Source organism: Populus nigra, chromosome 6 (assembly GCF_951802175.1).
Source record: "Populus nigra chromosome 6, ddPopNigr1.1, whole genome shotgun sequence".
In the NCBI taxonomy this organism is placed as follows: Eukaryota; Viridiplantae; Streptophyta; class Magnoliopsida; order Malpighiales; family Salicaceae; genus Populus; species Populus nigra.
In genome coordinates this window covers 8,271,042-8,292,622 of record NC_084857.1, presented here as the reverse complement: position 1 = coordinate 8,292,622, position 21,581 = coordinate 8,271,042, and the positions used below count along the sequence as shown (strand labels likewise).

The following is a 21,581-nucleotide window of genomic DNA, read 5'->3' as shown; positions in this document are numbered from 1 at the left end:
TATTTGTCTTTAATCACACTTGATAATTCAATGTGTTTTACGGTATTTCAAACATATAGTTAGCGTTATACATAAAAAAAAATTGATATATTGAAACATAGGTTAAATCGGGTATTAACATTATAGATAACTCAAGTTTCTTTAAATATCCCTGCTAAATTCATAGAATTTTATTCATCGTGGCCTGTTTTAAAGACAGAGAGATTTTTTTTTTAACTTTAAACTCTGTAAAATATAATTTGAGAATGCAATGCAACATATAAAACAAGTCATGAAGCAAGAATCATAACAAAAAGTTGTATTAAGACTGTGATTTTTTTAAAATGAATTCCAAGTAACAGAAATGTCTTCTTGGAAAATAAAAATAAAAATAAAAAATCCAGGTAATTAGTTTTTTAGAAGGAGTTTTCAAGTAACTATTAAATAAAATATAAATTCAAACTTCTCATGCAATCCAAAATAAATATTCAATAAGAGAAAAGATAATGATTTTTCACCTTGAATTTTGTCCTCAACGAGTATGAGTGGCGGTGAAAAATCCCAGATAATATATAAAAAAAAATTCAATCGACCCTTTTTCAAAATATGAAACTATGATCGGAGAAAAAATGGAAAACCCTTGTTAAATGAAGGAGGGATGACAAAACTATAATTATCAATTTTAAAATTTTAATATATATAAAGGTAATACGAGGGGGATAATTGAATAATTACACGGGTGAAGGCAGATAACAATCCTCTATAAACATATATTTACGTGTTTATATATCTCAATTATACCAAGCAATTGATCATGTCATGTCATAGGTTTTCAATTATGAAGGATTAAGTTGTAAAACGCTCACAACGCAGGGACTAGAGAATAATTCACCCTGTTCCTCGTGTTCAAAACTGAGCCAGCCAATGGCCCCATTACCCAGTAGCCTAGCAGTTAGCAGTAGCTGACTCGGAGTTAGCTAAAAGTTATCGCGAACAATGGCAGCAACTCCAGCTCTCCTCTGCAGCAACTACTACTGCTCTTTGGTCACAGCAGCTACCAAAACACAGTTCAATTCAAAAGGACCACCTTCAATCTCTCCCCATCATAAATTGCAACATATCAGAGCTTTTAATTCCAAAACCCAATGCTCTCCAGCAACACCACTTTTCCTGTCCCAAAATTCCAATTTCCTATGTCACGCGACCCGCCGCAAACCACCCACCGTGCCAAACACCAAGACCATCTCCTCTGCCGAAGAGGGCGATGATAATGCACGGAAAGTGGTTCAGATTATTCTCTGGGTTGTTGAAGGAGTTTACATTTTGTGGCTCTTTCTACTCCCTTATGCCCCTGTAAGTAAACTACTCCTCTTCTTCTTTGTTTAAAATATTGTATCGTGTCGTAAATAAAATGCAATTTGTGAATTTGTATATATGTTTTTGATCGACACAGGGAGATCCAGTGTGGGCTATCAGTACAGAGACTGTTAATTCTCTCATTGGACTTTCTCTCAATTTCTTCTTCATCTTGCCTTTCATCAATTCTGGTTTGTCCTTTCGGAATTCGCTTCTGATTGTTAGATAAAATGAGTTACTAATTGTCGAGTATATTTTAATCTTGATGGCAATGCACTTTCTGGCAGAGTAGTCGGCATACGTCTTATTGATGCCCCAGTTCTTCACCCGGTAAGAATGATCATAAGGTGATGTTGATTTGGTCGGCACTTGGTTTTGTACCCTTCTTACAGTCTAACGTTGGTGCTGGTGATTTTTATTTCCTTTACCAGATGTCTGAAGGATTATTCAACTTTGTTATTGGGTGGACTTTCATGTTTGCTCCTTTGCTGTTCACTGATTGCAAGAGGGATAGATACAGATGGTCACTGGATGTTTTATGGGGCTTCCAGATGTTCCTCACCAACAGTATGCTTCCATTACACTCTTGTGATTGATGAGTAGATAGATTAGCTTTGACCATTCCCTTTAAAGCCGTGGTGCAAGATTGGAAGATCTTTTCGGATGATTACTTGGTCTGGCTAGCTGGCTTTTAATAGCTACCGGTGATTTTCTTTTGTTTGCATTGGTCATAAAATGGGCAATTTTCCTCAAATTCACAGAGGACAAGCCCCCCTTACCATCGCTTATAACCTTTTCCTTTTCCTCATGTTTTTGCTGTATAAGGAAATATTGGTAGAGTCTAGTTACGTTTTGTTTTAACTAAAGCATCATTTTGTTCATGTGTATTATCAGCATTCTTGATACCTTACATGGCAATCCGGCTGAATGAGGCTGATTCCGACTATACACCAAGCAAGCGCTCTCAACTAGGCACTATCATGACAACTGGCGCACCAGTAGTCGGACTGATTGGTGGAGCTGCATGCCTGATATCAGTATTATGGGCTCTTTTTGGTCGAATTGATGGTAATTTTGGGAGCATAACAGACAGATGTGAGTTCTTGGTTAGTTATTTAGAATCAGAGAGGCTTGCTTATGCTTTCATTTGGGATATATGTCTCTACATAATTTTCCAGCCCTGGCTGATAGGTGAAAATTTGCAAAATGTTCAGAAAAGCAAAGTTGGCGTGGTCAATTATTTTAGATTTGTTCCTGTGGTTGGCTTGGTGGCCTATCTTCTCTGTTTAAATCTTGACGAGTAGCTATAGCTACATGTAGTTTTCTACTAGATTTGAGTTGGGGTCAGCTTTGGAGTTTTCAAACCAGTTTAAATATGTACATGAAAGGAATCTTCGTATCTGTGTTTGTAGTATTATAAAGAAAATGTACAAGTGAATCCTTGTGGTTGATGACAGTGAAGCTCAATAATGAGTTGGAGATGCGTTGCTTATATCTAGCTGCTTCTATTGTTCAGATGATCAATCCAGAAACGGTATTTGAAAGATCCTTTGTTATATTGTTTGAGCAGAAGCTATTTACGAGCACCCCTTTCCTTTTCCTTTCTTTTTTGCCCAATAATCAGTATTATGCTTTCAAGTTTCTCATGAACTTTGGCGAAATGGCTTTTTTCCTTATCATCTTTCAGGATGTTTTATTGCAGAAAATGACATTTTTGGTGTAGAGCACAATTTCACAGAAATTAGCCTAGTTTTTTTATTTCATGTCATGGAAATTAGCCTAGTTTTTTTATTTCATGTCATGGATTCCCTTAGTGTTTTTGCATTGCACAAAGGAATTTGTTAATGGTGATGCTGAGAATAGATATCTTTGGAATTAGATTGGACATGCACTATTCTGCTAAATACCAGATGTTGCAGAGCAGATGAAAATGAGGCCCGCTGACACAATCGTGTTAGCTTCAGTGTCGCAAATTCAGAGCAGTTCTCGAATACGATTTTTCAGCAAACTCTTCTATGAGGGATTCGGGGAAGGATGGATGAGGGAGAGTATATGAGAAGTGAGGGATTCGGGGAAGGATGGATTTGGTGTTCTCTTTGTTTGACAGGGTCCTTCCAATCCTTCTTCACTTGTACTTTTCAATCTTTCTGAGTTGGGCTGATTGTCTCCCATCTTTCCCCTCCTTTGTAATTTTCAAACTTCTTAATTTGGACGGTTCCCTAGCTTGGGGTGGCTCGATTTTATAATTTCTCCTGTTATTCATTTTGACAGTAGAAGACATTGATGTAGCGTTCACCAAGAGTAAAACAAATCGCCGGCAAATTCATTTATCTCTTAAGATGAAACATCAATTATGGCAAACAATTATGTTTTGCCATGTGACAAGTACTAGTCACCAGCTGAATTAGAGTCAACAATCTTCCACCGATGCAAACTTTGTGCGTACACAGAGAAGAAAGTTTCCTGGTAACAGTATCAGAAAATCTCCCCAAAACAACTAGCAGCGGGCATCACTGAATCTTCTAAGTTCTAGTATTGCAGCCCACGTGAACTGAGGCAGAAAACGTACACCTTTTAACATTGGTCATTTGTTTCTAACATCGTTGCATGATCATTTAGTTCCAATCCAACCCTATCTCACCTTCAACTTGAGCTGGGAAAATACCATAACCAAGTTCCAAAATTCTCAAATGTGGGATTACAGATTGAGAATTGAAGTATCATTAAACCTTCACAAAGTTAAAACAATATGATTACACGACCATGGACATAATTCTACTTTCAATTATACCAGAAAGATACAAAAGGATGCAAGCAAGCTACAGCCTAAGCACAGTAACACACTGCAAAACAAACCCCAATTCCACGCCCCAAAAAAACTAACCATCAATTTCATTGTGTGGTAAGATTGCCACCACTTTGCTGCCACAAATTGATGATATCAGTGGCCTGATTGAGAAGTATGATCATCTTCTTCTGGGATATCCATGGCTTACTCTCTAGAGCGGCTTTAAGCTCTTCCCATGCATCCTTCCTTGGCCAAAAGAAATAAGGACTCAACGGGACAGTGCCATGTCCAGGTATCACCTGATCAAGAGCCAGTCCAATATTCTTCTCCATCCATATAAACTTCAACACCAACCTTGGTTTCTCCACTTGTTTTACTAACACCTCAGCTTTCTGCAAAAATCAAGAAAACCCCTTTGAAAAAACAGCACAAAAAACATATAGACACGCATTAATAGTTAAAGAAAGAGAAGAATTTGCACCTCGGTTTCTTTGGTGGGGATGGATTCTTCTGTTTCAGTGGAAGGGGGAGTGTCAGTGGGTGTTTCAACTGTGAGAGCTTCTGGGGCGGCGAAAGTTGTGTATCTTTGGTTTCTTGAAACGCGTTTCCTTTTCTGGTCAAGAAATGTTGAAGAATGTATTAGATTTGGTTTGGGATTGGTGGAAAATGTGGCTTTGAATGTTTTGCAACTAGGGGTCTGACAAGGCAATGAAGAATATGTGAACACATTACTGAAACCACACTGAAATGCCACGGATAACATCTTATTGAGTTTTAGAGAGAGAGACTTTCTGGAGATAGAGAGGAGGACAAAGCTTGGTTATGTCCTGACCAAAACCATGGTGGTCTTTCTCTTCAGACATCAGAGATGAGAACCACCTGGGTTTGGATAAGGCGTTTGGGGTGATGGAATAAATTCTGGTGTGCAAAAGAATGGGTTGACTTATAGGCTTGGCTTCGATTAATAACACAGTTTCTATATAAGTCGGCCTATGTCATGTCAAGGCCCAAATATGAGATCAGGCTGGCTTCTTTTCAGAATTCCAACTTTAGGCTTGTCGGTGAATGAAAGGAAGACTTGTACACGCACACGCACACACACAAACATTAAAAAATCCAAGTATTTGAAGAAGATGATGAACGTACAGGGATGAATTTAGTAACATCATGGTTTTTATATTTTACAGAACAGAACATGAGTAATTGGTAGCTGTATTGTTTTTTTTTTTTTAATTGTTTAAAGCAGCTACAAAGTTGTGAAAAAATCTCAAACAAAAATTGGATTTTTCATGGGCTATAATACCGGGCCTGGGCTTGTAAGCTTTCATATCCGGGTCTGGTTGTTGGGCTTAATCGTTGGCTTGAAGTTTGCCTTAAAAAAACACGTCCCTCTTGCATGAGGGACTCTTCAATGTTTAAATCAAAGAGTGGTGGACTGGTTAGGGAGAAACTAGCAAAAATTTAAAAGTTATGAACTGATTTATCAGTGGCTATATACATTGGGGACTAATTTTGAATTTTTATTTAATCCGGGATACAGACGGGAAACTTCCTTGCACTTTGCTTTAAATACAAGCATTCTTCGGGGCTACAAACTTACATGGCTATAAAGGTGTTAATATATATATATATATATATATATATATATATATATATATATATATATATATGAGTGAACCGTTATTAGAGTTATTGTGTGAAAAAATTGAGATTTTATATTTTAATGTTACGTAAACATGTGATTTGTCTTAAAGAATAAAAGATAAATTTCTCTTTAATTTACACCTTTAATGAAAATCAAGTGAAAACCACACGATATCTAATAATATTAGTATCTGTATTTAATAAAATAACTCAATAAAAAAATATTTTTCATAATATAATTGATAAAAAAAATACTTTTGAGTATAAAACGCTAATAATTGTATAATAGATTTGAAATTTGTCCTAAAAAATTAAAAAAAAAGTCTCCTAAAAATTTGATCACTTTCATTTTGTGTCCCCGTTATATTCGTTATATTAATCTAAGGAAGTGGATTTCCGCTATATTTAATCAGTACTAGCAGTAAAATGCATTTGGTGAATATGTGTTTGGGAATGCGGCTGTGATTGTATTTTAAAGTGTTTTTCATGTTGAGATATATTAAAATAATTTTTTTTATTTTTTAAAAATTATTTTTAAGATCAACACATCAAAACAATCTAAAACATACAAAAACAAATTTAATTTTAATTAAAAAAATAAAATTTTTAAAAATATGATTTACATCGTGTTCCCAGACCACCATAAGTGCAAGCTTAAGTAAAGTGCAACTTGGCCACGTATAACTGTAAATTCTCATTTTCTGAACTTTGAAGCTATATTTCTCAGCTGCATCGTGAACAAAAATGAGATTTGATGTCAACTAAAAAATTGTAGCCCATTTCATTTGATTCATTAATTTTAAGTCATTGCTCGTTTCTAGCTATTAATTATGATTTCAACCCTTTATTTATTTTCCTTCTTCTCAAGGAAATTCTCATACATTTTTAAGTCAAATCTCAAGTGGAAGAAAAGGGGGGTGATTGTGTAAATAAGCAACACCGGAAAATGGGGTCGCATAGCTTGAGTAGAGATTTATTTTTTTTTGTAAGATTAGAGATGATGATTGTAAAATAAATACCCGATTCAAGTTTCTCAATAATTCTTTCAACGATTTAAAAGTTTTCTTTCATGGCAAATGAGTTGCCGATCTGCTTCTCGAAAAGTCTTATTTAGGAATGAGACTCGCACTTGATGTTTTTGCATGGTTAATGATGAGTTAACTTTTTGGTTAATATTTTTATAAGTAGAAATTATTTAAAATAAAATGAATGTGATGAACATTTTAAATTTAAAAAATTTATATTTGATGTTTAGTTAAATTTAAAGTAATATGAATCTGGTAAATATATTAAATTAAAAAAATTTAGACTTGATATTCAACTAAGTTGAAGGTAATGTGAGCTTGATAAACATGTCATATCCAAAAAACTTGGACTTGACATATAGTCAAGTCCAAAATAACGTGGATTTGACGAACAAACCAGGTCTAAAGAATTTGAATATTATCAAGTTGTAAGGTTATATATTTAATCGTAAACAAATTTCTATAATAAAAATATTAAAGACATGATAAACCACCATTTATATACTCATGGGTGTATACAATGTTTTTTAAAAGATATGTCATATTCACTATCTCATTAATTATATATAAAAGATATTTGTCTCTAATTAATGTCACTAAAAGCATAGAACTTTTCAGTCCCTTTTTTTTTCTAAAAATGATAAGATTCAAGGGATATAAATATTCCCGAACCATCAAAGTAAAATATTTTAAATTTTCACTCTTTACTGCATATATATATATAAAGCATTTTTCTTTAGAATATTATTATATTTTCTCTTTAAAAATATATTTGTACTAACTATGAACTATATTTATCTACCTAATACTAGGTATAAGTTATCAATTATTTTACTTAGAGAAAATGAATAAAATTGTTAAAACATGTCGATTAATTAATTATTTAACTTGAGAGTATTATTCCTAGACTACTTAGATTTTTACGACTTCATCAGTTAAAATTTATACAAACACACATGCATGTATACATACACATGAACGTATGCATGTATATATGTCTGCGTGTATTTGCATAGATACGAACCATCAAGGCTCCAAGAGAGCTAGAAATTTATTAACTAATCCAGTCTACCCATTAGAAAAGAGATCTGGAAAATTGTTAATTAAGTGGATCCTTTTTACCCCATTAGGAACAGGACAAAACAAGTAAAAACAAGGCATAAGAAACCAACTCACAAGAAATTTCCTCGAGACTAGAGTGAGTGAGCTACATGGTGGGGTGGCTAGACTAGCTCTTCGATGGCTTCACCTAGCAGGAAGCTTCGTGGAAAATGGCATGTAGCTTTATTTTTCTATGAAATTCAGCCGGAGTACCATGGATTGAAATTAATAGCCGACCGAGAATGGAATGGAATATTGCCTTTAACAGAATATAAAATTGAAGAAAATTAATTTAATAAACTAAATGGAGTCCACACGTAACAACCTTTTAATCGTACATCCTATGCATCCTATCCTCTCTGTGGCCCCGTGAATAATGCTGGAATAAGAAAGGTTCAGTCCCTTGTCCTTGATTGGGCGGCGAAGCTAAAAATCGATCGGCGGCAAAATTCAAAAAGCTTGGTTAAGCTGCAAACCAATATTGTAAAGTTTCAACTTAATTATACTATTTTTTTATGCTCCAAAATGTATTAATATTTCAATATTCCAAAGCTGCAACTTAATTATACTATTATCTATTTAGCAAAACAATAATTAAGGGAGGCAATTCATTTCCAGGCCACTCTCATTGCGTTGACTTTAATTTGCCTCTGTGCTGAATTATGGTTTTTTAATTACTCCATTTTATAGTTTTATACACCCTTTAGAATTTATGAATGAATGATATGAAGTTCTTAGCAGGAAAGAACGCCCCTTTAAAGACTGCAGCAATGTAGTTCCTCGTTGTTTCCTTCCCCGCTTCAAGTCAAAAAGGCATTGTACTTGCTTTTTTATAATTAAAGCGCTTTTGAGAATGCTTTTCAAAAGTAGTTCTAAAAAATTTTTTAAATTTTTTTTAAATTAATATATTTTTGATATTTTCAAATAATTTTAATGTACAGTTTTTAAAAATAATTTTTTAAAAATAAAAAAATATTATTAATATACTTTTCTGGGTAAAAAATATTTTAAAAAACAACGATAATTATATTTCTAAACATATTTTTAAAAAAAACAAAAAAAAAAAAGAAGTAAAGTTACTGGGCAGGTTGTTTTATGGAGAACTTTTTTTATTATTTTTTCATTATCGATGATAATATCTTGTTGCGAAATAAAGAACTTTCACAATTAAAGGAAGAACAAACAATAATGGATTCGTACCCATGGTCCTGTCCTAGCAGTTAATTTTCTGTTTTTTTCTTGCTCTTTGTATCCAAAACAATGTAGCAGAAGTAGCGTGCATATAAGAACATGGACAATGATGATGTTATGAAATTTAATAAGTTAAGAAATGAGGATTTTTTTTTTCTGAGTGTTTGGATAGAAAGTAATTATACATTCATATTAATATTTTTTTTAAGAATTCATTAATGATTAGTGATATAAAATCTGATATTCATAAAACAATCTTTTTTAATTGGATTTAGAGATTTTCTGATAATAAAATCAATAATTTTTTTAAAAAATTGCAATAAATAATGAGTTTTAAATTACAGGAACAAAAGTGTTTGCTTTTAGTTGTATATGATAAATGCTTTTTTCTTCTTCTAAACCCCGGTATTTAGAAGTTCACTGGACTCTAACTAATCTGATTGAACCGGGTCGGCCCACTAAGAGGTAAAGCTTTTTTAGTGGTAGTGTACTTCATTCACAAAGCTTGAACGTATAATAAATGCCCTGAAAATAAACTTATAAATACTTTGAGAATAAAGAAAATATGAGATTTTATCTGAATGGTTTAGAAGGTACATGTAACATTTGAATCTTTTCATATTGCTCAAATAAATGGATTGAAATGTCATCTTCTTCTTATAACATTAACAAATGACAAATATTATTTTTACAATATTAATTAGGGATAAATTTCTTTTATAAGATATTAAAGTTGATGGAAATATGATAAATCCTTAAGAGATTTTTATGCACCTAAGAATATAGGAAGAAGATTATTCTTAACTTTTAACTTTTTATATTCAAAGATATAAGAATAAATAAACAAATTATTATGAATCAAATAGAAATTTAAAAAGATTATTAATTTTATATGTATTTGAACTTAAAATAATTTTAAATTTAAAAATAATAAATCTGTCAGTTTACTAGATCTATTTGTATTTGAACTTGATACATCGGCGAATTTAAAAAATATTAATTCCGATATTTTTCCAGACTTTTAATCGCTTGAACTCAGTGTACGTAGTTTAACCCTAGAAGATAACAGTAAACATTTTTCTGGAAAAATACAATATTACGTGGAGCAGATTATTTTTTATATTTTCTCGAAAGCGGTGAGTTATCATATGATAGGTTAACATGTCTTTCTCCATGAATTTGACCAGGACTGATGTGCATATATATTTGTCCAATCTGATCTATGAAACGAGCCCCACTTTGTTCCTGTGGCTACAAACTTTTAAGATTTTGTTAATTTGGTTTCAGAAAAGAATCAAAATAGGTCAGTGGGATTTTTCTAAATGCTTCCATGACTGCTAATGTTGCAAGAACAAACTGCAAATTCAATTAGTTCTCAAGTACTAAAATCCTTTTTGAAACACCACTTCCCGCACATTCGGTAAGTGTTCTAATCAGTAAGCTATATGACAATATTCTGAGTAAGAACTATACTATAATCCTCTTCTTCTTTCATGTCAAGTAGTAGTCTGCATGTGCCATGCTATTCTTTTCATGTCAAAGAACAGGATGTGTTATGCTATAGCATAATCTTCTTCATCTTCTTCTTCTTCTTGTGAGTCAGTTCTCCAGGCTTATACATCGGCCTGCACTTGATGGTTTCTATGCATTGATCTATACCACCTTTGATCCAAAATTTTAAGCTACTGGGTTATAAAGCCATTTTTTGTATTTACTTCATATTTTTTTTCTAACCGATGCAGGATCCCCACTTATGTAACTCGACATGTTGATTACAGTTTTCGTTAGTGTAGCTATTTATGTTTACTCAACTTCTATACTATTCTTTCATCAATTATTAATTAATATTTTTTTTGTTATTTTTTCTGTTCTTAATTAAATGATGGTACTGCTGCACAGTGAATTTTCAGTTGAAGGAAGATCGAGAAAAATCAACAAGGTGATGAAAATGGCGCCATATAGGCATAACTACGTGGAAAGTAGTAAAGAATGGCAGCCTCTTTTGGGCAGCTTGAGTGGAGATGTTGAACAAGCAGGAAAATGCAAGTATTTGAATTTGTTAAGTGAAAAAATCAGCAAGTCATTGAATGATTTCCAAGATTTTGCTGTGAGAGCTTGGGAAATGGGTCGTTCTGATCCGAAGAAAGTCATATTTGCTATCAAGATGGGATTAGCATTGTCTATTGTATCCTTGCTCATATTCTGGAAAGGATCCAACGAGGACATTTCTCAGTATTCAATCTGGGCAATCTTAACTGTCATTGTGATGTTCGAATACAGCATAGGTATGACTCTCAAGATCCTAAGAAATTTGTTCTGATTTTGTTTCTCCTTTTGGATATCGTTCCTAAAGCTTTTGATCCTGACTTTAAACTGTATGATTATGAAAATTTAAACTAATGTTAAAATTTAGGTACTTGCTGGAATCTTTTGAAGTTTACATCTAAAAAATTCATTTAGTTATTCTAGGTGCACATATACAAAGTATTGATGATGTAGTTATCTTTTAGATCTCTTGAATTATCCCTACACTAGAATAAATATAAGTGTTGACAGTACTGCAATCTAAGTCCAAGTACGCGGGACTTCCTCTCTTATGCGAGAAATATAATACAGAAAGAGTTGGCCGTCTCTCTTAAGTTTTTTCTAACAGTAATAATCAGTGTAAGTGATCTGTTTGTGGGGAAAAACCACTTTGAAAGATAATCAATCTAGTTTCATAAACAAAAAGAACAGCCTAAGTATATCTTATTGAAATTTAGAGAGTTAATTTTTTTCTTTTTGTTTCAATAGCAATGCATTTGTCATAATTACTGATTAGAGTGCTCTGCAATATCACCATTATGTACAGGAGCAACATTTATAAAAGGATTTAATCGTGTATTGGGTACAGTATGTGCTGGAATTCTTGCCTTCTTCTGTGCTGAGCTCTCTATATTGGCTGGTGATCAAGGAGAGGAGGTCCTAATTGTTGCTAGTATTTTTATTGCAGGTCTGTATAAATTCTTTTGATTTGCTAGTGTCTGATCGATCGACTTATTCATTTTCTTCTTTCAGAGAATTTTGTGCTATATGTTCTAAATTTACCAACCTTTCCCTGTGGTAATTAGGATTCTTCTCATCCTATTTGAAGTTGTACCCGACAATGGCGCCATATGAATATGGTTTTCGAGTATTCATATTAACATACTGTATTCTTATGGTAGCTGGGAATCGGACTCGGGAATATACCACGGCAGTCTTAACTAGATTAGTACTTATTGCAGTTGGTGCTGGTGTTTGTTTTGTTGTAAATCTGTTCATATACCCCATTTGGGCCGGTGATGCATTGCACAGTTTGGTGGCAAAAAATTTCATGGACCTGGCTATCTCCCTGGAAGGTTGGCTTTAACTTCCTGTTAATTATATTGCGTAAAGAGGCGTATTGTTCATTTATGAGTGCATAATTATCAATTTTGTTCTTTAGGTTGTGTTAATGGGTACCTGAAATGTGTTGAATACGAAAGGGTTCCCTCAAAGATTCTTACATTCCAGGCTTATGATGATCCACTTTACAATGGCTACAGATCAGTGCTGGAATCTACAAGAAGAGAAGATAGTCTGGTATTCTGACAGCAGAGAACCTATGCTAATAGCAAGTTCACTGGACAACACACGTACTAACTTCTGATTGTCATTTCTGCAGTTTGGCTTCGCTATCTGGGAACCACCTCACGGTCGTTTCAGAATGTTCAATTATCCTTGGAAAAACTATGTCAAATTGAGTGGTGCACTGAGGCATTCTGCATTTATGGTCATGGCACTACATGGATGCATTCTGTCAGAAATACAGGTGATTATTCATTGAATTCCCTTTTAATCTTAATTCTAGAATCAAAATATACTAGTATTAAAGTTACTAGTCAATAACTAAGAGGCCTCTTATCCGGCATCCTTGTGGTGCAGTCACTTTTAAGACTGATTCAATTTGGCGCAGAAAAACCGAGTTTGTGGCATGCATGGCTAGAATTAAATTACCAGAAAGTAATTTGTGCATGTAGGCTCCTGCTGAAAGGCGGCAAGTCTTTCGTAGCGAGCTCCAGAGAGTAGGAGCAGAAGGTGCAAATGTTTTGCGTGAGCTTGGAAGCAAAGTAGACAAAATGGAAAAACTAGGCCCGGGAGACATACTAAAAGAGGTGCATGAAGCAGCAGAGCAACTACAAAAGAAGATAGACCAAAGATCATACCTTTTAGTAAATTCTGAAAGCTGGGAAATTGCACGAGATCCTCAGGTATTTCAAGAACTTGAAAATCTTAAAGAGAACGGGAATATTAAATTGGGATTTAAATCCGCAAGTGAAGCAGTATTGGACTTAAGGTCACTCACTCTTTCTACACCTTCCCTACCTCCGAAAGACTCCCAGGATAATTTGTTTGCAAAACAAGCATCCTGGCCTTCCCGTCTTTCTTTCAATGCTGATACAGGCATTGAAGAAAGTGGGCGCAGAACATATGAAAGCGCAAGTGCCTTATCTTTAGCAATGTTTGCTTCACTTCTGATTGAGTTTTCTGCTAGGCTTCAAAATGTAGTTGAATCATTTGAAGAACTAAGTGAGAAAGCCAACTTTGTAGAGCCAATTATGAACTCTGAGATTGTTTAAAAGAAGGCTGGGTTTTGGACCATCCTGTCTAGGTGCTGCGGGTTGCAAGATTAGGAGCTGTATTTAGGAAAAGAATAATGCATATGTTTTCTCCTGGGAGAGATAAGGAGAATTAATTTTTTTTTTTAATTGTAATTCCAATAAAATCACGTTCTCTGTCGCGTCACACGCACGCTTGGCATAGCAGTCGTCTACCTCATCGCTCTTTTTAGTGAAGCAGAGTTGAAACCTTAAACTAACTAGTTTTGCTTGGTTAGTTAAGGTTACAAGAGGGCACTATCTCATTGTGTAGCTCAAGATATGTTCAGCCAAATACATAAATTATTGTTTTCTTAATTGTATTCTTAATCCTAATTTTAGTTCTTATTTTAGACATCGTTGTATAAATTATCACGAGATTCAATTATTTTCAGCTGAAAATTAAATTAATAAATGTGGAAAAGTAATGTGTTTTTGGAACCAATGATTTTTTATGGTCAGTATAGCAATAGAATTAGAGATTTGGATATTCTCGCCTTCCAGGAAAAGAATATGATCGGTCATTTTCTAAATTTCACTATTGGTTTTGAATGAAAATTATAGATCAGGTTTGAAAAATAAAATAATAAATAATTAAATTGCTTTTAATTTTAAATCATATGACCAGTGGAGGGAGCCCAAGGGGCAGGTGGGAGCCATTGCCAACCTTAGGCCCAAACAATTTGTCGAGCTTGTAAATAGTCGTTAGCCCAACCATTACTCTGGTTGATGAATCAGCAGGGAACAAGGAAATAGCAGATTTTCATTTTCATTTTCATTTTCATTTTCATTTTTATTTTTATTTTTATTATAGTCAATGAATTATAATTCAATTGATATTAGTATCCTTTTTCCTTTAAAATTTCTCGAGTTTGAACCTATCTCGTGTAAAAAAATAAAATAAAAAAATCACTGTGGTCTCTATAACTTTCAACAAGAAGAGTCCCCGTATTTTATCCATTTACAATTTGGTCCTTGTTTAAGTATTTTTGGTCGTATCTTTATAAAAATTACAGTAATCCTGGTCTTTTTTTTTGTTTTTGAACACCGAGTACTCTTGATCATGGAATGGCTCGTTACATGAGTTTTTTAATATGATACTTGCAATGAACGTGATAAATCATTGCAATTGCAGTCATTGATCACAAGATAATTTTAAAAATCTCACAATCAACACAGAGAAATGTAATGAAGCATTATAGTGTTCGTGGCGTAGCTTGTTAGCCTCGGGCTTAAGAGAAGAACACAGGCAATTTGCTTGGCCCAAGCCTGTTTCACAAGGATCCAAGTATTTACATACAAAATCCGGGCCTCACTTTAAGATAGTTTGGTATTAACAACAACAATAATCCCAAAAAAGAAAGGCATATAAATACTCCAAACTATAGTGCAAAAATCATCACATAAAAAAGAGATTAATAAATTCTCTCTCAGCTTCTGTAACTATTCAGAGGCAGCCGGCGGGAACGCATTTCAGATCGGTAAGAACACTACAAGCTTCCCTCGGTTTTTATTTGTTTTTGAACCCTTAACTTTCTCTGTTTGGTTGTCAGAGAAAAAAACTGCGCATAAACCATATCAAATTAAATTCTTTATTTATTTTTTTCAATTCAAGATTCTCGACGGTTTCATTTTCTTATTATAACTGCAAAAATTAGCCTGTTCCTTTTTCTTAGCAAATCTATCAATCTGATTTGTTTATTATTATATATTATATTCATCAATCGATAGATTTGAATTCTAGGGTTTGTTACAGATCTTGGATATAATGTCAACGATGGAAGAACCACTATATCCTATAGCCGTTTTGATAGATGAATTAAAGAATGATGACATTCAGCTACGGTTAAACTCGATACGTAGACTATCGACTATTGCACGTGCTCTCGGGGAGGAACGAACCCGGAAGGAGTTAATTCCATTTTTGAGTGAAAATAATGATGATGATGATGAGGTACTCCTTGCATTGGCGGAGGAATTGGGGGTGTTTATTCCTTATGTTGGGGGAGTTGAGTATGCTCATGTTTTGCTTCCACCTCTGGAGACTCTCTGCACTGTTGAGGAAACCTGTGTGAGAGATAAAGCTGTGGAGTCGCTGTGTAGGATTGGATCTCAGATGAGGGAGACTGACCTGGTTGATTGGTTCATTCCTCTTGTCAAGGTCAGACAACTTCCTTTTGCTGAGTTTGTAATAATGCTAATTCCATATGATTTAATTAATTGCATCTACCTGCCCAGCACAATAATTTTTCATTTTTTTTTAAAAAAAACCCTGTTCGTCTTTGCTAGATCGTTATATTTACTTCGGTTACTCATGCCTGTCCTATTCATCACATATTACTATTTCTCATCTTAGTGAGAGTTACCTTTTATTTTGCTTTTTTTTTTGTTGCTCTTCCAAAGATACGAAGATTACAGAAAAACAAAGATTACAGAAACTAATTAGTTTGAATGAATTGCAGTATGGAACGACCATTTGATTCTTCCATAGTTCCAATTTATTCAACTTATATCCTAAATGTGCATTTACCCTGTGGCCTGCTATGGCACTTGTATTTGTGTTTGTATGCATGTTTGGGAAAGAGAGAGATTTCACTCGTGTTTTGAACCCCCGAGGAGTGTAATATATTGTAATTTTGGATGTGTCCTATTTGTGTTAACTACTGATTTACTTTATTCTCCTGCTCTTGCCTACCCTCATTACCTTATTGTTAAATTTTATCTCCAGAGACTGGCAGCTGGGGAATGGTTTACCTCTCGAGTTTCTGCATGTGGGCTATTTCATATTGCCTACCCTAGCGCCCCAGAGATGTTGAAGACAGAGTTGCGGTCAATATACAGTCAGTTGTGTCAAGATGACATGCCCATGGTTAGGAGGTCTGCGGCCTCTAATTTGGGGAAATTTGCTGCCACTGTTGAATCTGTGCATTTGAAGGCTGACATCCTGTCAATTTTTGAGGACCTTACCCAAGATGGTAATTGAACTTTCAATATGTTGAATGAAGTGTGATTTGAACTGGGCATGTTGAACATGGAATAAGGTTAAGATAACTACTATCACGTGGTTGACTGCACATGGAACTCATATAAAGTTTTGACTTGGAATGGTGGAATAGTCAACAATGCATGAGAAATGAACTTGGTATCACGAATTCTGTGTTTATAATATAATATTCTGATATATGCAATACCATAGTTTGTAGTGACATCAATTTGCATTTTTAATTAGATATGTTTGGATTTCTTCATACATGTACTAATTATATTATTTTTATCCTTCAGATCAAGATTCTGTTCGTTTATTGGCTGTCGAGGGTTGTGCTGCTCTTGGGAAATTATTGGAGCCTCAGGATTGTGTTGCACACATTCTTCCTGTTATTGTTAATTTCTCTCAGGTATTAATGAAGTTTATAGATCCAACAAAAGGGGCAATGTAGTTTATGCTTTCTTGTGTTCTGTTTAGTTTTCTGGAATTATTTTGGTTTTTCATTGTTGTTTGGTGTGTAAGGTCTAGACCTTTCAATTCCTAACTAGAGTAACAAGTCACTGAACATCCATTTCAGTAATCAATGTTAAAGATAGATATTTTCTTCTCTTGGTTTTATTAAATTGTGGATAAGGTGATTTGAACCAGAGTTACCAGGCTAATGCTACCCCCTGCACCGTTATCCGGATCACATGTCCCGATTCATGGTACATTTTTCTTCCAGCCCAATTTGATGACTTTGACCTCCGTAAGTAATGGAAGCTTCCTATCCATTTCTTTTTCCTCTCCTTTTAAACTACCACCACACTTGTTTTATTGCCTTAGGCATTATACTAGAAATATAAATATGGGATGCCTGATACCTTGCCTTGTGTCAGGTTCAACCCTTAGGAAAAACCCATATAAGCGGTTTAAAGTGTACCACCATCCAATATGCACCAATAAAGCTCCTCCCTCCCTCTGTGCCATAAATTAATGTGTACCATGTCCCAGAAGTTGTGCCACAATTCAGAATGCACCACATTTTGGATAACACTGATTTAAACCATTTGGCCCAAAAGCTGGCAGTCATTGACAACTTGGAAGATATGTATGAATTTGGTAGGATGAGGGATGGAATTTTATACTGGATTACATCCAATGTTATTAAAGTTTTATTTGGTAAAACTTTGTACCAATATGATACCATATTGGAAGAAAAAGTTTATACGTTGCCTAGTGGCATTTGTAATATGATATCTGTTTGCTGATTCTGCGAGCTTTTAGCTTTTATCTTTCAATTTGTTTCATATTGGGATCAACTGTTATTGTCTTTGCGTAGGACAAGTCTTGGCGTGTACGCTACATGGTTGCAAATCAACTGTATGAACTTTGTGAAGCTGTGGGGCCTGAGCCTACCAGGTGTCTATCTAACTTGAAATTGCTGGATTAAATGCAGATGTACTTTTGTGCCCATTTTCTTTTGTTAAGTTCCAATTCCATGTTTGATGGTGATCTAGTGATGGATTCTGTGGTATCTTAATAAAAAAAAATTGTTTATGGTAATTGTTTCTAAGGACGGACTTGGTCCCTGCATATGTGCGGTTACTTCGTGATAATGAGGCTGAAGTACGTATAGCAGCTGCTGGAAAAGTAACTAAATTCTGCCGCATTTTAAGTCCAGAACATGCTATTCAGCATATTCTCCCCTGTGTGAAGGTGCATATCCATTTCAAACTTTAGAATTCTGCATCTGAGTATGTTGTTTCTTGTTAAAGCATGAACTGATTTTTTGCCTGATATTTCTTTTAATTGTAGTGTTCTCACTTATTTTTCAGGAACTGTCATCAGATTCTTCCCAGCATGTCCGCTCTGCTTTGGCTTCAGTTATAATGGGAATGGCTCCTGTCTTGGGGAAGGTGAGAATGTAATGTAGTGGGCTGTCCATGACCTTGTCATTGTTCACGTGGTTCTTGTACAGTAAGACGTGTTATTTATTTAAATGCTCTTGTCCTGATCTGACTTTGAGTCATATGAAGCTTTTCAACCACATATTTTTCTTCAAGTTTTGGATGATATATGAAAAATTTTGAAATAGATAGAGATGTATCTTTTGGGCCAATTTTGCTAGGTTTACTCGGATATTTTCATGCTGTATTGTAGATGCTATATAGATGGCCATTTAGCAGTCCTCGTTTCATAGTTCTCATTTCTGTAAATTTATATAGCTGATTAGCTGTCTGGTTTTCATTTTGTTTAAGAAGTGGTATTGTTTGCATGGTATTGTCAAATATCCTTGGTTATTTTATCCATGTTTCAATTCCTAGTGCATGAATGTAAATTGTCTAAATTCCTGGGAATGGATTTCTAAACTTTATTTTGTTTTTCAATGCAGGATGCCACAATCGAACAGCTTCTTCCAATTTTTCTATCCCTCTTGAAGGATGAATTTCCTGATGTGCGACTGAACATCATCAGCAAGCTTGATCAAGTCAATCAGGTTTGCAACAACTTAAGACAGCTCAAGGGGATTCTCAAGAGGTTTCAGTCTTTTGTATCACATGGGCCAGCTCAATCATCTCTGTCATCTGGTTTTGCTTGATAGATTGCATTTTTTTGCCTAAATGAGTGCTCTGAAGCTCTCTGTCGTCAAAAAAATCCAAACATTCCTTGAAACATGTTTTGCAATAATTATTCCTTAGATTTTGTCTGATTTCCATTACTTGGATATACCAATATAAACAAGTAGGCTAATGCTGTAATCACTGCCAGAACACATGATATAGTTTTGACCTTTCTTTTGGTTCTGCGGGCTCTTAGAAATGTTGCTCAGCATGCTTTTAGCTCAAAGTAAACATGTAACCAAAATGCAATTTTTTCCTCATTGCCTATGATAATGTGGAAATAATCTTCACTGCAGGTTATTGGGATTGATCTACTATCCCAATCACTATTGCCAGCAATTGTTGAGCTTGCAGAGGATAGGCATTGGAGGGTTCGGCTTGCAATTATAGAGTACATTCCTTTATTGGCAAGTCAATTGGGTGTTGGGTTCTTTGATGATAAACTTGGCGCTCTTTGCATGCAGTGGTTACAGGATAAGGTTTGTATTTCCACATCATGTGTGACAACTGTTAAAGTTCTCACTTTTGCTTATGTATTGTACTAGACAACTTTTAATCTCAGTTTTTCTCTGTACGCTTGTTTGATGCATCTCTGTTCAATGATTAAAATTTCTCATGTAAATAAGATTTTCAGTGATTCGTTTTCAAAGAGATGGATAAAAGTTGTGCATCATAGAACTAGAATGTTCAGGTCTCTATGAGGATTTCAGCTCTTCGGAATTTGTGTTGAAGTCTTTACATGAATCTTGTTCAAGTAGTTTGTTAGCCTTTGTTTACTTTTGGTTTTGTTGTATTTTCCTCTAGTATTGCTTTCTGGAGGGCTTTTTTTTCAAAAAAAAAGGAAAAACAATCTTTGAATTTCTATATAATCCTTTACTATTGTAATTAAGCTCTTTTCTGCCAATCACATTCTCATGAAGGTTAAATGGTTTATTTGGAACCATCTTGTCTGGATATTTCTGCAGGTTTATTCGATTCGCGATGCTGCTGCAAACAATTTAAAGCGCCTTGCTGAGGAATTTGGTCCTGAGTGGGCAATGGAGCACATAATTCCACAGGTCTGTGTTACAGTGTTTGTTTGAATTTCACCACTTTGTCTTATGATTCTGACATTTCATTGCTATTTATTCCCCTATGGTGGGGTTGGACTTATTGAATGTTGCACCGTACTTTATGATCAATATAAATCCTGTGGTGATGGTTTAGCATCTTTCCTGATTATTCGATGGTTTCTCTCTGCTTCAATCTAACAAGCTAACTGTGTAGTCATGTTTTTTAGCAGTTTCTGGCATGAGTTTTGTGTTCAAATTCTTTCACATAAAATTTATGTTCTTAGCATCCAGAATGGATGGTGACATTTGTCTCATTTCGCTTGTGCAGGTTTTGGAGATGAGCACCAATCCCCATTATTTGTACCGGATGACAATTATACGAGCTGTCTCGTTGCTTGCTCCTGTCATGGGTTCAGAAATTACATGTTCTAAACTGCTGCCAGTGGTCGTCAATGCATCGAAAGACAGGTAATGGATATGTGGAAGTTGTCAGTGTGGTTTGTAAAATTGTGTCTTAAGTGGCAGTTTCTGAATGCGGGACTTGATTACACTATGCAGGGTGTCAAATATCAAGTTCAATGTGGCGAAGGTGCTGCAATCCCTCATTCCAATAGTTGATCAGTCTGTAAGTCTTTTCTTTTCAGCCAAATATTATACTTTTTTCCTTTTTTATCTGTTCATCGTTCTATGCAAGTACTGGTTATGTTGTCCATGGGTGTCCATTCACTTTTTAAACCTCATTGGGCTGTAAATTATGTTCCCCCAGGTTGCAGAGAAGACAATCCGTCCCTGTTTGGTTGAGCTCAGTGAGGACCCAGATGTCGATGTCCGTTTTTTCGCGAACCAAGCTCTTCAGACTATTGATAGTGTCATGATGTCTAGCTAGTCGGACTCTTTGTAAGATTGGAATCTCGTTGTGAAGCCCAAGTTGTACTGAAGTGAAGACCCTTGTTGGAGTTGCCATAATTTCTGCTCATCGAATCAGTTTCGTCTTTGCTAACGTTTCGAGTGGCAGGCAATTGTATCTCTTGTGAGTTGTGACTGGCATGTAAAAAGCTATTTTTCCTTTGGCCCCTGAACCGCCCTAATATTTTTTCCCCTCTAGTAACCCCCCGAGAAATATTGTTTTTGCCTTCTTTGTATCCCCTTCCCCCTTTATTTGTATCCTTTTTCCATAAGAAAGATATTTTTCATGAAA

At 34.8% G+C, this 21,581-nt stretch overlaps 4 protein-coding genes across 6 annotated transcripts; 3 read left to right on the top strand and 1 right to left on the bottom strand.

The window, feature by feature from the left end:
- Positions 1–898: 898 nt before the first annotated feature.
- Positions 899–2,829, top strand: LOC133697716 (uncharacterized). The gene is made up of 5 exons (XM_062120461.1): positions 899–1,332; positions 1,433–1,526; positions 1,628–1,665; positions 1,767–1,902; positions 2,230–2,829. The coding sequence occupies exons 1-5, from the start codon at positions 976–978 to the stop codon at positions 2,637–2,639; spliced, it is 1,035 nt and encodes a 344-aa protein (XP_061976445.1). The 5' UTR covers positions 899–975; the 3' UTR covers positions 2,640–2,829.
- Positions 2,830–4,040: 1,211 nt separating this feature from the next.
- LOC133697717 (small ribosomal subunit protein cS23z) lies at positions 4,041–5,041 on the bottom strand. The gene is made up of 2 exons (XM_062120462.1): positions 4,605–5,041; positions 4,041–4,515 (listed from the first exon to the last, which is right to left on the bottom strand). Exons 1-2 carry the CDS (start codon positions 4,884–4,886, stop codon positions 4,228–4,230), a joined length of 570 nt encoding a protein of 189 aa, XP_061976446.1. The 5' UTR covers positions 4,887–5,041; the 3' UTR covers positions 4,041–4,227.
- A 5,275-nt stretch (positions 5,042–10,316) lies between these two features.
- Positions 10,317–14,060, top strand: LOC133696718 (aluminum-activated malate transporter 9-like). 2 transcript variants are annotated; one of them, XM_062118984.1, is made up of 7 exons: positions 10,317–10,504; positions 10,984–11,369; positions 11,936–12,076; positions 12,195–12,464; positions 12,551–12,687; positions 12,770–12,916; positions 13,125–14,060. In XM_062118984.1, exons 1-7 carry the CDS (start codon positions 10,425–10,427, stop codon positions 13,722–13,724), a joined length of 1,761 nt encoding a protein of 586 aa, XP_061974968.1. In that variant the 5' UTR covers positions 10,317–10,424; the 3' UTR covers positions 13,725–14,060. The 2 variants fall into 2 exon arrangements, with proteins under 2 accessions (XP_061974968.1, XP_061974969.1); XM_062118985.1 differs by lacking the exon at positions 10,317–10,504 and adding an exon at positions 10,522–10,544.
- Positions 14,061–15,080: 1,020 nt separating this feature from the next.
- On the top strand, positions 15,081–21,581 carry LOC133697371 (serine/threonine-protein phosphatase 2A 65 kDa regulatory subunit A beta isoform). 2 transcript variants are annotated; one of them, XM_062119854.1, is made up of 13 exons: positions 15,081–15,223; positions 15,499–15,903; positions 16,471–16,717; positions 17,025–17,137; positions 18,050–18,129; positions 18,285–18,426; positions 18,546–18,626; positions 19,103–19,207; positions 19,628–19,810; positions 20,297–20,389; positions 20,712–20,851; positions 20,942–21,008; positions 21,150–21,581. In XM_062119854.1, exons 2-13 carry the CDS (start codon positions 15,511–15,513, stop codon positions 21,267–21,269), a joined length of 1,764 nt encoding a protein of 587 aa, XP_061975838.1. In that variant the 5' UTR covers positions 15,081–15,223; positions 15,499–15,510; the 3' UTR covers positions 21,270–21,581. The 2 variants fall into 2 exon arrangements, with proteins under 2 accessions (XP_061975838.1, XP_061975839.1); XM_062119855.1 differs by having other exon boundaries at positions 15,082–15,223; positions 15,487–15,903.

Coding starts and splice junctions, on each gene's coding strand:
- LOC133697371 (XM_062119854.1), top strand. CDS start 15,511: ATGTCAACGATGGAAGAACCACTATATCCTATAGCCGTTTTGATAGAT. Junction 17,138..18,049: donor TTATTGTTAATTTCTCTCAG/GTATTAATGAAG, acceptor GTCTTTGCGTAG/GACAAGTCTTGGCGTGTACG. Junction 20,390..20,711: donor TGGAGCACATAATTCCACAG/GTCTGTGTTACA, acceptor TCGCTTGTGCAG/GTTTTGGAGATGAGCACCAA.
- LOC133697716 (XM_062120461.1), top strand. CDS start 976: ATGGCAGCAACTCCAGCTCTCCTCTGCAGCAACTACTACTGCTCTTTG. Junction 1,666..1,766: donor ATGCCCCAGTTCTTCACCCG/GTAAGAATGATC, acceptor TTCCTTTACCAG/ATGTCTGAAGGATTATTCAA. Junction 1,903..2,229: donor CCAGATGTTCCTCACCAACA/GTATGCTTCCAT, acceptor GTGTATTATCAG/CATTCTTGATACCTTACATG.
- LOC133697717 (XM_062120462.1), bottom strand. CDS start 4,886: ATGTTATCCGTGGCATTTCAGTGTGGTTTCAGTAATGTGTTCACATAT. Junction 4,516..4,604: donor TCCCCACCAAAGAAACCGAG/GTGCAAATTCTT, acceptor TGATTTTTGCAG/AAAGCTGAGGTGTTAGTAAA.
- LOC133696718 (XM_062118984.1), top strand. CDS start 10,425: ATGTTGCAAGAACAAACTGCAAATTCAATTAGTTCTCAAGTACTAAAA. Junction 11,370..11,935: donor GATGTTCGAATACAGCATAG/GTATGACTCTCA, acceptor CATTATGTACAG/GAGCAACATTTATAAAAGGA. Junction 12,917..13,124: donor GCATTCTGTCAGAAATACAG/GTGATTATTCAT, acceptor TTGTGCATGTAG/GCTCCTGCTGAAAGGCGGCA.